The following is a 16956-nucleotide window of genomic DNA, read 5'->3' on the forward strand; positions in this document are numbered from 1 at the left end:
ACGCTCCAGGGAAAACAGCCTCAGCCTGTTCAGCCTCTCCCTGTAGCTCAGATCCTCCAACCCTGGCAACATCCTCCTCCATGTTTGAAAACATGCCTCAAGATGTGACTTCTCCCAGTTTTGTAGTGAGTCGAAGCGGGTTTATATTGCAGGGGAAACACACCAATAATATGTTTTAGTACACTGCAATAGTGCAGTGGGACGCAGGTTGATTCTTTTTTCCCAGGCAACAACCTCCAACCCTGGCCCTTGACTGGAAATTCGGTAAAAATTGTGCTGAACAGAAAATAACTTTTTTTTTTAAAATGGAGAGGGTTAATAATAAGAAGGTCTTAGCAATGTCATTGCTGTCCTGTAGAGGGCTTGGTGCAGTTTATCCAGCCACAGACCTCGTTATTTAAAAAGTAGACATGGGTAGAAGAATTTGCATGCCCTCCCTTGTGAGGGCTCCTCTTCAGTTCTCTGATATTATGGTTGCAGTATACATGAAAGAAGTTTAGAATGCCATGGGTGTAAGGAACCATCTTTATTTAAACATAGCTGACCGAACAGTCAGTCAGTGACTTTGTGTGTTATAAGATCCTCTCAGTCATAATCATCAGAAATAAAGTTTCAAATTGCAACAGTGCCAATTCATTTATTCTCCATTCTAGCACTATGCTGAACGTATAGACAGTGTCAAAACCATCTGATGTTGGGCCTGCATTTTGGAGCTATTCATCTACACCAATCTGGTACAGGCAGCCATTTCCATAGGCAAGACCCAATTACATCGCTATCAGCCTTTTGTTAATCTGAGCCTCATTATGTGTCAAAAGCTGTCTGTTTGTAAAGTATGGTCAGCAAATCAAGCCGATCATTGCTTGTCAAAATGAGTGATTCAGTTATGCGTTTGCCAATAATCAAATCTACCCCCTACTAGTAAATAAAGTAGGATATTTAAAAATAAAATGATGCAGTTTCAGTATAATATATGGAATGTTACTGAGGTTGACCACTCAGGAATGGGGTGACTGATGAATGTTCCCAACCTCATTTCCTATGAAGTAGAAGAACTTGTATTGATCTGCATTTTTTGCCTCAGTTCATCCCAAAATTCTTGCAAGACAATAATTTTTGGTATATTCACTGTTATTACATAGGCAATTATGGCAGTTAAAGTTGTTGATTCTCAGTGCCACACTGCAGTTTCATGTGAAATACGGTCATGAGATGCTAATATGGGTCGTGAGCTATCAATTTTGATACCAGAGTGAATGTGTTTTAACTGAATGAAACTATTGTTTTACATGTTTAATAGCAGAATTTGGCAGCACAGTTGGCTAACTGAAGGAAAGAAGAATGAATTTTGTACAAAATGGGTTTGTTTTACTTTTGGCACAGAGCAGTGATGTGATTAGATACTAGGCACTGAGGTGTACAGAAGAGTGTGTAAAGTAGTGTGCAACTTGTGTTGTACAGAGTTCTGTGCAGAGTGGATCAAGTTGCAAGATCCATTTTCGGGTCTTTTGAGAGATCAACTTGGTGAAATGTTCAGAGGCTTGTGCCAGAAACTTTTAATAAAATTGATTAAGGTGGCTATTTTGTAAATTTTTTACTGTTTTCTTTGTGTTCCAGGTTCAGTGGTCAGAGCCGTGGCTGATTGGACTGCTAGCTTTTCATGCCTTTTGCCTTCTACTTACCTTGGCAACAGTTAAATTCTACAGATTTCAGATTGCTCATTTCCTTTTTATGAGTAAGTTGCTTTTATGTTTTTATTGGTGTGAAAAAGCTACCATTGAAGATTTATTGAGTATTCACTCAGTCCAAGGGCCTTTCACAGATTCAACTTATTTGTTAGTATGTGGTTTTGCGTTTATCTTTCAATGTATTTTTAAACATGTCCAAAAGCAATTTTGAAGAATTGATTGTTCTCACTTGTTATTACTGTCCATTATTGGGCGGAATCTACTGTTTCCACTGGTGGCAATTGTTGAGGAAGCAAGGGCAGTTAATTAGATGAGATTGTAGCATACCTAAACCCTCACTTTTTCCTGCCTCCAGTAGAATTTAGTTTGGGTTCAAAGGCACATGGTTGAACTAGCCACCTTGCTTCCAATTATGACTGAAAACGTGTTGCTGGAAAAGTGCAGCAGGTCAGGCAGCATCCAAGAAGCAGGAGAATCGACATTTCGGGCATGAGCCCTTCTTCAGGAAGGGCTCATGCCCGAAATGTCGATTCTCCTGCTTATTGGATGCTGCCTGACCTGCTGCACTTTTCCAGCAACACGTTTTCAGTCATAATTGGAAGCAAGGTGGCTAGTTCAACCATGTGCCTTTGAACCCAAACTAAATTCTACTGGAGGCAGGAAAAAGTGAGGGTTTAGGTATGCTACAATCTCATCTAATTAACTGCCCTTGCTTCCTCAACAATTGCCACCAGTGGAAACAGTAGATTCCGCCCACTGTGCTTTTCCAGCAACACATTTTCAGCTCTGATCTCCAGCATCTGCAGTCCTCACTTTCTCCTAGAAGATTTTAACCTACTGCAAATCCTCTTACAAGGATGCCTTCCTTGAAGAAGTTCTCTTCCTCCAATTATGACTCTATAAAGTTAGCAATTAGGAATCACTAGAGGGCTTAATCCCTTCATCATTGTTACAATCAAGGAGTATTGTAGTACAATGATAGTGTTCCTACCTCTGGGCCAGAAGGTTTTGGTCCCAATCTAACCTGTCCTGAAGGTATACCATAATCGGTCGAAACAAGTTAATTAAATATAAGTTTAAAATAAGTTCAACCCAGCTTCTGGCATGCTTACCACCAGGCAGTGTTCATGTCAGGTGAAGCAATGCAGGCAGCTTGTTACCTGAGAGCTGTGGGCAGAGCAGGACTTGTCTCTCAATGAGAAATAATCACTCTGTGATTGAGACACTGGAAGAGGAATCTCACTGACAGTCATGCCATATCCCTTTTCACTGCGACTTCCCACCCACAGACAACTCTTGGAATTATTTATCTGTGATCTGGGTCTTTCACAGTCCTGGGACTGTGGTGGGGAGCTGGGTATTTCCTTCCATCAGCAGCAAAGGCTGTTTCGGTAGTGCCGTGGAGTACAAAGATCGACAGCTTCCGGTTAGCTAGCATCTCTCGTTAGATGAAATTCCCACCCCTAGATTTTAACTCCAGGAGAAGTTCCACTGGTGGCCTCATGTCTTACCAGTCAATGTGTGAATCAGTGGCTTTCCCAAAAAATCACCAGTCTTTCACTGACTCTAATTGGCCAACAAGTTGTCGTGCCATAACAAAAGTCCACCTAATAACACCTTAAGACCAAGGAGGCCAGCTTTTCTTTAAAACAGGAACTATCAGCATATTTTGAAATATTTAGTCTTTATTTTAAATTACCCAGCAGAAAAGCAAATCACTTTTATACTGTGCAGGCAGGGTGCCTAATATCAGAATCTTTCTTGATTGATTGGAGACTGTTGTTGAGCTAGTTTACTTTAAATATTCTACCCTATCATTTATTTTTTTTCTGAATGGGTTCATGGTTTGCTGACCATTCCGTCTGTTACAGGGTTTCTGAACAGCCCTAATGCCTCTAGTTTATTTTGTTGTAAATACATGGCAGAGCACCTGATGAGCTCCATGCCTTGCTGACCGTGACTGAGAAAGTGTGACCACAGATTTTGTTGAAATGATGTTTGACTAATATCCATTAAAATTCTTATAGATTTATCATATAGAAGCTTAAGGCTACAAGATATTGCAAAAGAAAATGCTAATTTTATTCAAGTACTGCATGTATGTATTATAAATGTCAGCTACAAGAGAGAGCTTAGCGAAAGAGAATGTTGCTCCATTTTCAATAACATAAGTTTTGTTACTTGTTTGAGCTGGTGGTACACATAGAGTCATAGAGTCACACAGCATGGAAACAGACGCTTTTGTCCAATTAGTCTACTCCGTGTTCCCAAACTAAACTGGTCCCACTTGCTTGCATGTGGCCCATATCCCATCAAACCTTTCCTATTCATACACCTGTCCAAATGTCTTTTAATTGTTGTAACTGTACCTTTTATCCACCACTTTGTTTGGCAGTTAATTCCACATGCTATTTTCTTTTAAAAAAACTCGCCCCTCATGACCTTTTTAAAACGTTCTCCTTTCACCTTAAAATTATGTCCCCTAATTTCAAACTCCCCCACTCTAGGGAAAAGACCCTTGCTAGTCATTTTATTTGTGCCCATCATGATTTTATAAACCTCCGCAAGGTCAACTTTCAACCTTTAACACTTTAGTGAAAAACATCCCAGTCTATTCAGCCTATTTGTTATGATTTAAGCCCACTGTTCCCAGCAAATGTTTCTATATTGCAAAGCCATTAGAAGTATGATATTGTCTTCCAAACTATGAAGTAGATAAGCCTGCAGGGAAAGCAAAATGTTTTCTATAATCTACATGCGTTGGAAACACTGAAAATTATGTTGCAGGCCAAACCCATTTGAAACTTTGCAATTTTACTGCTGTAAATTTTGCACGATACTTGGCATTGTCATATGATTACTGCCACTAGAGATCAGTATGATGCTTTGTAAATGTTCTGAAAACCTTCTGCAGTAAATGTGGAAGCACTTTACAAGTACAACTAACCTATTACATTGTGGAACAATGATACAAGATAGTAATTTTTTTTTTTAAAAAAGAGCAATTTAACTAACTGAATCTAAATTTCTTACTGTTTAATTCACACCTACAATTTGATAGCTGGTATTCTACTCAGTGCTATGAAGAAATAGAAGCACAGTCATTGGGGTTTAATTGAAGGGAATCCCAACTATTGTAGTGCTAGTCACCAGCTGTCCACATAATATAAGGTAAAGGCATCAATGTAGACAAGCCTTTAATACAGTTAGGTGAAACTTCTAACTTTATAATCTTTAATGGTTCATTATGAAACTCTTTATGTGAACAAGGCTGAGAGTCACTGAGATTTTTAGAATCTGAATCTTCCCACTGGCTTCCTATTCTTCTGCAATCCCATGATGATTTATTATTCTGACTCATTTTTCATTTAATTTTAAAATCCATTTTGACTAGCCAACTTTTATATTCCTTGAAATAGTCAGAGATTCCCAAGTTTAACTGTTTAATTTGTCATCTGAAAATTGTTGATGGATTCTCTTTAGTTTTGCCTTTTACCAGGTTTCTGACTCAAAATCTGTAGAAGTAATCTAATTATAGCAATTATGTTTTACTACATATAAGGTTTCAATTCAGCTTGAAACTATGTGTGGTTCATGCATGTGAGATAATGAAGCAAACTTTTAATACCATTGAGTTATTATTTCTTCTGGTCAAATTGCTTTTATAGCCAAACATGTTGGCATTGTGAGTCTTAACTATTAGTGTATAAATCAGGATCAATATATACTGTAAACATAATTGTGAGTTGTTTTGAAGTGAATTTTCTTGATCATAACAGTGGCTTAATGGATTTACACTCTAGTATTTATCCAGCCTAGAATCTGCTACCTCAAAAGTGACAGTATAGAGGCATACATCAGTGATAACCAGAATGTTAGACAACTTAGTTATTTGTCATTGAGCATAAAAGTATTTTTTAGATTACAAAATGAAACATCTTAAATTGGAAGTAGCATTGCATTTGTGCAGTACTTCATAGTCAATTTCATAGTCAATACCGAAGCAGAATTGAAAAATGGAATCTTTACCTAACATTCCTGTGCTGCGCACTGTGTTGCAGCTAATGACAGCTTAGAAGTACACAAGTAAATCCCTGAGGCACTGTCAGGCTAAATAAATGCTTCAAGAAGCAAAAGTCAGAAAATTTGCAAACATTTGAATATCCACATTTCAAAAGAAGTAGAAACTTAGAGCTCATGGTGAGAGTGCAGTCTATTGTTTGATTTTTTTTAAGATAATTAAGAAGGTATGAATCCTTTGCAAAGTTTGGATATGGGTGTTACAATAACAATAGGCTTTAAGGAACAGTAACAGTACAGAGATGTACATAAAAGTAGATAGCATGGGAGATGTTTCAGGAGGATGAGACTTGGGTATTGGTGGTCAATAGTACTCTATAATATGGCTCAAGATTCCAAAGTGTCAAAGGTTTCCTACCTAACTGATGGAGTTTATTTTAGTGTTCTTGCACTCCACCCAGCGGTGTCTGCTGATACTTTAATCAGGCAAATGGCATGATAACACAGAGTCAGCAGTTAGTCTCCTTTTATGGTTAAATGAACAATGTAGTCAATTGAGGAAAAATACTTTTTTAAACGTTTGGATTCATCATGGTAGAGTGAGTATGTTATTGGAGTTTTTTATGTTTATCTTTGTGCTAATACATTGAAAATATGAAGTATTATTAAATTATGCATCTGGCATTAATTGAGCTTTATTGTTGACTCTTGAACCTCAGGACTAACTTGTGCTGTTGACCACTCGGCAATGTATATGGCTATACTGGATACAAAACCTGACACCATTGCATGCAAATGTATTTTCTTAAAGATGAGCTCAAGGTCACATGACAGGATTAAGAAAACAGCATTGGTACTGTTCCAAGGCTCTCAATTAGGACAAGTTCAAAAGTTATACTTCAGAACTGCAGATGTCCTATTTCAGTGTCCAAAAAAAAGCAATTTTTTCTCTTCTGGAAACGTGATAGGCAGCATCCCTGTCCAGACATAATGGGGTCTCTGTCGAGATCAGGGCCAATGTACCTAACATCACCCTGCTTCTAATTTGTTAATTGCCTTTCCTGACCCAACATGGATTATTTTTACTATGCAGCCCTCCCAGGGACTCATTCACCTTGACCACACACAAGCTGTTTACATTAGAATGGCAGTGTTACTGCAAATTGGAACAACTTTGCATTTGCACACAGCCTCAGTCAGTGAAAGAAAACTGCATGGTAAAAAAGTAATGTGTGTGCCCAGTTTGAAGAATAAATAGAAGTAAATTAACAGGTATTGAATTCCATATTTACCCAGATTCCAATATGTCCATGATTTTTATTTCTTCCATTCTCCTCCTCCCAACAAAAATGGATATTAGGAATATGATGAAAACTTTCCTGAAGTTACCTTATTGCATTTAAAATCTGTATCTGAACTCAAGGACGAAAGTAATAACTTTGGTTCTGCATTGTACTGAGTCCACACAAGCAATATGAAGCTGGGATGCTTTCCCTGTTAACTTCACACTGTTATAAGGAATAGAATATGTGTAACTTGTATAGCATTCACTGATTTTAAAAATTCTGAATTCTATTGTATTTTTTAAATCAACTTAAATGTCAAAACGTCTACTGTTGGTATCACCAGGTTGTTCATAAGTGGAATTAAAGTTGTCTATTTAATTTAATAATTGAATATTTATCCTTTGTTATTACTATATTCTTTTCTCTTTATTGCAGTTGTGTTGGTATTCTGTGCAGAATACATTAATGAAATGGCAGCATTGAACTGGAGGTAAAGGCAATGGAAATTCCTGTGGCGTTAAAACTGTTATATACATAACATCGGAAGCTTCTCAAATTAATATTGTTTCATTCATTTCTTAGACTTGAGCACTTTAGATATATGTTTCAAAAAGTCACTGATAGTGGCACAGTGGGTCAGTGGTTAGCACTGCTGCCTCACAGTGCCAGGGACTCGGGTTCAATTCCAGCCTCGGGCAACTGTCTAAGTGGAGTTTGTACATTCCCCCCATGTCTGTGTGGATTTCCTCCGGGTGCTCCAGTTTCATCCCACAATCTAAAGATGTGCAGGTTACGTGAATTGGACATGCTAAATTGTCCGTAGTGTTCAGGAATATGTAGGTTAGGTGCATTAGTTCGGGGTAAATATAAGGATAATAGGGTAGGGGAATGGGTCTGGGTGGGTTATTCTTCGGAGAGTCAGTCTGGACTTGTTGGGCCAAAGGGCCTGTTTCAGACTGTAGGGATTCTAGGAGGATTCTAGCTTGCCATGAATAAATCAGATTTGATGTGCTAATCAAGTAATATATCATGCAGTTGCTGTGCTCAAGTTGAATGTAATCCTCCCACTGTATTGTTATGAAAGCTGTGAATTAATGTGAAATATAATAAATTCTCTATTGTTTAAGCTCTGTTTTAGCAGAAAAACAAATGCTGGAACAGGGTAAGTGTTTGATTTTAAAAATTGCTTGTGACTCCATTTTCATCATTGCTACTTTTAAAAATTGCTGTTCTTGCTATGAGTCTGATTAGATTAGATTCTCTACAGTACGGAAGCAGGCCCTTTGGCCCAACAAGTCCACACCGAACCTCCGAAGAGTAACCCACCCAGATCCATTCTGATACATTTATCCCTGACTAATGCACCTAACACTATGGGCAATTAACATGGCCAATTCACCTAACCTGCACATCTTTGTGATTGTGGGTGGAAAACGGAGCAGCCAAAGGAAACCCAAGCAGACACGGGGAGAATGTGCAAACCCCACATAGATGGTTGCCCGAGGCCGGAATCGAACCTGGATCCCTGGCACTGTGAGGACGCAGTCCTAACCACAGAGCCACCATTGCTGCCTCGTGAGTCCCTGGTTATTTCAACTTAACCCAACTAACTACTATTCACTGTATCCATGAATGGTTTAGACATGGAGCTTGGGCCAGCAATGTCCAATTTTTTTTTCAGATGATACAATATAGGAGAAATAGTAGATTGAGGACCAAGAAAGTTACAAGGAGATATCAGGCTATGCTGGCAGAATGGAGAAGAAAGTGGCAGGTGGAATTTAAAGTTATCAAATCTGAGGTGAAAAATCTTGTGGTAATAACAACAACGTTATAGTTATACTTCGGCAGGAAGGCAAATAAAGAGTAGATCAATTTGGTGGTTCAAATAAAAAAAAGGACTTTATCGCTTACATGAATGAGACGTAATGGAAAATTAAGTTTTATAGCGAGGGTTGTAGAACATACAAGTCGAGATGCAATGATGAATTTGTATGTAATCTTAAGATCAGAGCTTGAGTACTTTTGGGTTCCAAGCCATATTAGAAACATTGAGATAATATTGAAAATACAACACAGAGTCATTGGGATGTTGCCTAGTGTGAAGAAGTCCAATGAAGAAGGAGATCTGAAAATTTGAGGCTGCTCATTAGAAGAGGAGTGAGTCACTAGAGCTGTTTAAAATTGTGAAGGCTTGGAACAGGGTAGATAGAATCAAACTATTTCTAATGAGTGGCAGATCAAGAATAAAGCGACAAGGCTATAAAAGTCAAATGCAATTATTTAGCATGGAGAGCAATGAAAAACATGATTGCGCAGAGGACTGAGACAGTGCAATGTGCTAGCAGAGTTAGAGATTGAAGCAGAAGTCGTGTCCACTATGACAATATTTAAGAAAAGTTACATAATTGAATGAAAGGGGAATAAAGGAATGAAGAACCAGGTTGTGTGTATGGCATTAGTACTAGTGCTTGGGTGGTAGGTAAACACCAGGATGACTAAAATAAAAGCAAAGTATTGCAGATGCTGGAGATATGAAGCAAGAATAGAAAATGCCGAAGAAACAGCAGGTCTGGCAGCATCTGTGGAGAGAGAAACACTTAACATTTCAAATCTGATATGACTTCTTCAGATGGTCGCTTTTATGCTGTTTGGCAGTTGGAAGGAGGAGCAAATGGAACAAAGGGTGAGGGTGCCTTAAGCAAAAGATAAAAGGAGTGCTAAACTACGCAAGGAGAGATAGAAGTGTAAAGTATGTGCAAGTGATAGGTGTGACAGGGAGTCCACTCTGCTGAAAACAAAGCCAGCAAGCCATACGCAAGATATGAGGTTTGTTATAATAACAATGGAGGACACAGATCATGCTCTGAAGTTGTTGAACTCAATGTTGTTCTGAAGGCTGTAAAGTGCGAAAGTGAAAAGTGAGGTGCTGTTCCTCCAGTTTGCGTTCAGTTTCATTGGAACACTGAAGCCAACCCAGGGTAGAAATATTAGCACAAAAGCAAAATGGTTTATTGAAATGGCAAGCAACTGATGAGAGTTGCGGAGATATTCTGCAAAGCACTCAACAGTCTACATTTGGTCTTTCCTGTGAAAAGAAGATTGCGTTTTGACCAGTGAATACAGAAGACTAGATTGAACAAAGCACAAGTAAACCACTGCTTCACTTGGAAACGTGTGTTTGAGGCTTTGAACAGTGAGTAGTGAGGAGGAGAGGGGTTTAATGGAGAGAATAGTCCCTGCAGAAATCTAACAATGGAGGGAAGGAGAAGATGTATTTGGTTGTAGTATCCTGTTGGAGTTGGCAGAAATGGCAGTGAATTATCCTTTGTGTGCCTACTGATGGGATTGAAAGTGAGAACAAGGAGGAGCCTATTGCTTTGGTAGGAAGGGGAAGGCATAAAGGGAGAAATGTGGGAAGTGGGTCAGACATGGCTGACAGCGCTATTCACCAGAATGGGAGTTGTTGCTATCAGCAGGTTTTTTTTTAAAAAAAGGTATGTGCTAACTGAAGATTTTTAGCTAATCTTTCTTCATTGCTCTTTTCATCAAAGACATAACAGCGAGCACTAAACAATACTAGTAACCTCTATCAATTAGTTACTTTCTTCTTTGGTTTGTAGTTCTTGTTCATTCTGTGAAAATTAGCAATACAATACAATACATTTTTCTTAAAATTTTAAACAAATACTCAGATTTTCAATTCTTTTTTCCAGATTATTCTCGATGTACCAGTACTTTGATTCCAATGGGATGTTCATTTCACTTGTCTTTTCAACACCACTTTTATTGAACACTATGATCATCGTGGTATGAATTCATTTCCATTTATCTTAGTATTTCCAGTTCTTCAGAGTTGCAATTTTTTTTCCCCACAATTTAACCACTTTCTATTGTTTTCTTAGATTGTGTGGGTGTACAGAACATTGGCAACTATGACAGAACTGAAGTCATTGAAGCAGAAAAGAAGTGCGAACAAGGCAAAGGGAAAGAAAGATAAATAAGACATTTTTATCTCTAAAGTTGTTCTGAAGCCCTGCACATAGTCTCCAAATCATCCAGGATTATCTCTTTGTCCACTCTGTACAGCTGGGCAAAGCATCATCGTGAATGTAAACCTAGGAGATGTTAAAGGTGTTATTGTTGTTTACACCTGTGCTGACTTTTTAACTCCTATAAATGAATTAGGGAAATATAGCCTTTGTTGCTATAAATCTCTCTCGTGGTCTCTTAGCACACAGCATGTTCTTCTTTGTTAAATAATGATTAGACATCGAACAGGATCAGTCATATGTCAAAATTAGTCTTGATTACTCGGCCTAGGAGTGACTTGGTGTTCAGTTTCTGTTTTTAGCACAAGTGTGCAGGTCTTCTTAAAACACAAACTGAAGGCTGGAAAATGATGAGTGACATTTGATATGTACCTCAACATATATGAAGCATTTCAGTCGAAGACACAGTTTACTTTTTTGGCTAATTTACATATCAGTTCAGAGTCTTGTTTACACTTCACATCATGGTAAATTCCATGTTTTGAACATGTCCTTGAGCTTGTGAACAGTGCATATTGCACTGTTATTTTACATGTACTTTATTCATCGGTGTCTTTATCAATGTTGCCTTTAGCTGCCACAAGGGTTTTTACAATACAAAGATAACTTTTCCTGGAAATGCAAATCCAGCACTTATTTTGAGAGTGTGGGTGTATGTGAAGAGGCATGCGATACAATGGTTTATTTAGCTCTCACTATATGGGATATAGGGTAGATATGAGCAAAATATCTGAAAAGTATGGTGGGCTGTTTGTCCAAATTCTTTGCAGAAGTGAAGAGCCAAAAAATGCAGTTCTAATAACCAAATTGAGGAGGAAAATAACCTTTGCTATCCACATCGGATACATTTGTACAGGTGAATGCTCTTACTAAAACTACTAGAGAGTACAGTTCAGTAAAGGTTATATCATTAAATATCAAATGTGGAATATTTCTGATTCTTTGGGGAATCTAGCTGGAACCCTGAAACGGACCGCATTGGACAATAACAACATCTACGTATAACCATTCACAGAATTTCATGTCCTCAGGTGATTTATTCAGCTGGTGCAGCCAACTTTTATTAGGAAGGAACCTATGTCTATAGCAGTCAAATCTTCAAGGCTGGGGTCAGCCAAGAGTTTCCTGATCACCACATGTTTTGTGGTCCTTACCGCCAAATATATTGGTTAGTGGAAAGATTGCAGATTTTCTGCTCTGTACATCTTGTGTAAACATGTTTATAAGTATATATCAGATAGGGATACTTGAGTATTTTTATATATTTGTTGAATATAATTCATCAAATTTTTCCATTTTTTGATTATATTGATAAGGGCACTTTAAAAGATGAAGGAGAGGCCCAGATTATTTATTTTGAAGGGAAGATTAGCAAATTTATAACAGTTACTTTGATGTTATGAAGCAAATATCATACTATTTTGGCTGAACTCAAATGGCCGTTATGTTTCTTCCTTGAAGAAACAACTGCTCATTCATAAATCAGCTGTTTAATCACACATACTTGATGTAGAGTTATATTCTCTGGGATTTCAATAACAGCAGAATCAATCAATGCATCTACAATAAAAGTCATGTTTCTTTAGTAAAATAATTTAATCTTAAGAGTTTTGATTCAAGACACACTCATCTTCTGAAACTTGGGATTCTGACAGTGCAAGAAGGCAAGAAACATGACATGCCCATTTTCATATTTCCATATACTTAGCCTCTGAGGTGGCAGCCTAAGTAGAATTTTGTGCCTCAGTAGCTGAATGCATGATAATCACTGTAATAATTAGTATTGCAAGTGCTCAAGGAACCAGAACTATATAAGAAGAGATATCTCAGATTTGTGGCTGGAGGAAATCACCGAGATAGGGACAAGTGAGGCCAGTTGGACAAATCTGAAAAAAAATTAAAAATTTTAAATGAAGAACTAAAATAGGTCAGCAATAGGTCAACACCGCAGTGATTGACGAACAAGACTTGGTATAAGTAAAGACTGTTTTGGATGAACTCAGAGTGTGGAGGTTTGAATTGTTAGATTGCATTGACATCAGTGCTCAGAATCCAGCTGTTCACAATGACGACCAAATGTAATAAAATTTCCAAATGAAACAAAACTGGGGATGTGAATTGTGAAGAAGACTATTTGAACTGGCTAAATGGATGGGCAAGAGCATGGGAGATGGAATATAACATGAATAAGTGTAAAGTTACCTAGTTTGGTAGAGAAAGCAGAAAGGGATATAATGTGTTGATCAAACTACTGCTCTTCAAATATCAAAGACCAGCATCTAAATATATTGGGATAAATTGGAAGAAACCAGAGATATATCCTTGAGGAAATGCCAGAGTTAATATGCAGGAGCACAGAAGGAAGCCATCACAGATGATCTTCCTTAAATTAGACTACAATTAGAAGTAAGAATGGAACCAGGCAATTGCAGCTTCTTCCAGCTAGATAATGAAGAGGTATTGAAGGAAGATGATATGTGAATGTTAATTCCTTTCAAATATATCTTTTTAAATCCGTCCAAAAAGATCCTTAGTTCTGGATAATGCCAGAGGTTTCACGTGATTATTGAATCCATCCATTGAAAGGATAAATAGTTTTGTGCCTTCCCTCACTTTAGCAAGGTGATTCTAAATCTTCTCCTCAACTGATCACTGATTCATTCCTCTTCCATCACTCTGTTGCTCACATAATGGTTTAATCATCTTCAGGTTCTAATGCTCTGTTACTTTGTGTGAAGATAGTGAATGCCTCATTAGGCAGTGAATGCATACTTTATGTTGTATTTCTCCGATGTTTAATTAATTAACCTTCAATTGGGGCTGAGTTGGTTTGAAAACAAAACATTTCTTGCTATGTGCATCATTGAAATTGAGTTCATTATAGTGAAATGGTGTTAAAATGTTATCAGGAATATATGAAAAAAGCATATCTGAGTAGTTAAATATTTGTTTCTTTAAAGTGATAAAATATTTTGAAAATTACTTGCACAAGTCTGTTATACAAAGCATTTAAAAATGCACAAACTTAAAGATTTTTACAATTTGGAGTAAAATTTTACTTAATATGCAAGACACTGTGTGTGCAAAACATGTTCATGGCAGATATATTTAGAAATTGGCAGTGTGTGGTTTACTAGTGATGTTCTGCTTTGGTAAGTCTTTCTTCATTGTTTCTCAGGAATATAATTGAAATTAAAACCTAGGGATCTAGAATCAATCACATATTGACACAAGAAAGTACTCAACTGCTTTCATGATTCAGGACGTCCCAAAACACTTTACAAATGATCAGGTACTTCTGAAGTAGAGTCACTTTAATCCTGAAAATGAAGTAGCCAATTTATGCACTATTAATAAATGTCAGCTACGATTAAGTTTTTAACTTTGTATTATAATGCCAAAATATATCAGGTTTAGCTCATAGTGAGAATGCTGTGATTTACCTTTCAAAACTAATGTTCAATGAAGTTGCCAGTACTCAGTTATAACATTGTTTTAATCACTAAAATATAGTTGTTCTTACAGATTGCTAAATAGTGAGGAGTAACCATGGAAATATACGAAAATATATTAGTTTATCAGAAAGATCAATTATTTTTAGGATTCAAGTTCATAATCTAATGTTTTAATGGCTAACGTAAGTGCAGTTTGAAAACAAATCTTCATCAAATAACTAGTATAATTGTAGAGGTATCTGGACCTGAAACATTAACTATGCTTTCTGGACATAGATGCTGCCAGACCTGCTGAGTTTCACCAGCAATTCTTGTTTTTACTTTTCCATTGACTAGAACTCAATATTAGCTCAAAAATGATTTATGCTTAATGGTTTAACAAGTTCAAGAATTTTGAAAAAATGAAAATCCAAATTTTATCTTCTGCCATTGCAATCAAAGACAAGAATGTCATCTCCGTAATCCCATTGATAAATCCTGAGTCAAGTTTTATCTTTAATATCAAAGTTACATTTGCCAAACTAGCTTTTTTTGTGTGTGCTGTTTCGGGGATGTTGTCAGACTGATATCAATTAGTATATGAAACTTTTTATGAATGTATGCCTTCGAATCTTTACAAGGAGTTGGATTGAAACTACTAAAGCTTATAAAATGTGAAGTGAAACAAGCCATAGCTGTTGTTTACATGTAAAGGTTTAAGGAAAATAATGAAGGATTAAATCTGAGTGATCATATAGAAATAGAAACCAGTTTGTTTATCAAGCTGTTGACAGCTTGTGAATTGAGTTGGATTTATTTTCTATTTCATCTTAATAGTTTCTTAAAACATTTTTGTGCATTTTAAAAAAGTGTCATCAGCTGTGTTTCAGGCTCCCTGCCTGCCACTAGTCAACCTCTTGAATTCCTAACTTGGGAACAATAGGATTCCTAATTTCTTAACCCATTAAGAACTTTCTCTTTGCTATTATAAATAAGTATCTCCATACCAAGACAAGTTATACATTTCAGAAGTTAACTTGGAAAGCAAATCGCTATAACACTTAAAAGAGGACCAGTACTTTAATACTGTTACATGAAGGAATGTCAGGATATGAAACTTGGAGTAATTGGAAAGAACCTATCACATGAAGCATTTTTGCACAATAACATAATCATAGTAGTGCTGAATCTTCCTATATTTGAGCCGTATCATTTTCCGGTAGTTTGCTAAAGGATTTCCCTCGCACCATAGCGACGTTTGCAATTTACTGCTGATCACCTCATTAATCATGCATTGGGTTCCACAGCTCACTGCTCATTCAATCAAGTGGTTATAGTGCTGGAAGTGTCACCACTGGAAAAGTGTGAGGTTATACACTTTGACAGGAAGAAGAGAGCAGCTGTGAATTATTTCAGTGGAGAATTATTTAAATGCAGAAAGCTATGGAACAAAGGGATTTGGGAGTCCTTGTCCATGAATCACAAGAAGCTAACATCCAAATTCTGTGGGTAATCAGAAATGAAAATGGAATGTTCGAATTCAAAAGGAACGGAGTATAACAGTAGTGAGCTTTTGCTAAAACTACATAAAGTAGTAGTCAAACTACAAATGAAATATGTAAACCATTTTGGACCCCTTATCTAAGGAAACCAAGATGATGAGGTGCTGGTGTTAGATTGGGGTGGACAAAGCCAAAAGTCACGGCAGCAGGTTATAGTCCAAAAGGCTTATTTGAAATCACAAGTTTTCAAAGCGCTGCTCCTTTGTCAGCCTGGTGTCATGTGACTTCTGACTTTATCTAAGAAAAGATATACTAGCACTGGGAGCTCTGCAGAAAGGGTGTGCTGGGCTGGTCCTGGGTATAGAAGGTCTGTCTTATGAGGAGAGGTTGAGTAGATTGCACCTGTAATCATTAGAGTTTAGGAACACAAGAGGTGACCTTATTGAAACATAAAATTTGTACGGGACTTACAGGGTAGATGCAGAGAGGTTGTTTGCCCTTGTGGGAGATGCTGGGATCAGAGGGCATAATCTCAGAATAAGGTGCCATACATTTATGATGCTAATAAGAAATTTCATCTGCGGTTAACAAATCTGTAGAATTCCTTACCACAGAGGCTGATGAAATAAGCAGAGTTTTAATTAGCAGGAAATCGAGGATGATGAGGAAGAGGCAGGAAACAGGGATTATCAATCAGACAACATTTCATTGAATTACAAAGCAGACGTGTTGTGCTGAATGGCCTGCTTCTGTTCCTGAATCTACTGGTAAGTGCTGCCGTCTTCTGTCCAATGTCTCACTCTAATGCTGCCATTGCACGCACCTTCCACTGAGGCTAAAGGCCTACTGCTGTCATTGAATGCAGCATCTTTCCTTAACATTCTCATCCACCAGATCCTCACATACGACTAAACCCTAACCCCCCCCCCCCCCCCCCCCCCCCCCCCCCCCCCCCCCCCCCTCCCACTCCCCCC

At 37.6% G+C, this 16956-nt stretch overlaps 1 protein-coding gene across 1 annotated transcript in view; it reads left to right on the forward strand.

Annotated features, from left to right (window-relative positions):
* The window catches only part of tmem18 (transmembrane protein 18), a 19423-nt gene extending 6379 nt beyond the window's left edge, over positions 1–13044 (forward strand). The window contains exons 2-5 of the mRNA XM_043678789.1: positions 1618–1735; positions 7430–7484; positions 10711–10804; positions 10900–13044. Of these exons, the coding sequence (XP_043534724.1) occupies positions 1618–1735; positions 7430–7484; positions 10711–10804; positions 10900–10998 (366 nt within the window). The 3' untranslated portion in view covers positions 10999–13044. The remainder of the gene's footprint in view (positions 1–1617; positions 1736–7429; positions 7485–10710; positions 10805–10899) is intronic.
* Positions 13045–16956: the final 3912 nt, after the last annotated feature.

Source organism: Chiloscyllium plagiosum, chromosome 3 (assembly GCF_004010195.1).
Source record: "Chiloscyllium plagiosum isolate BGI_BamShark_2017 chromosome 3, ASM401019v2, whole genome shotgun sequence".
NCBI classification, from domain to species: domain Eukaryota; kingdom Metazoa; phylum Chordata; class Chondrichthyes; order Orectolobiformes; family Hemiscylliidae; genus Chiloscyllium; species Chiloscyllium plagiosum.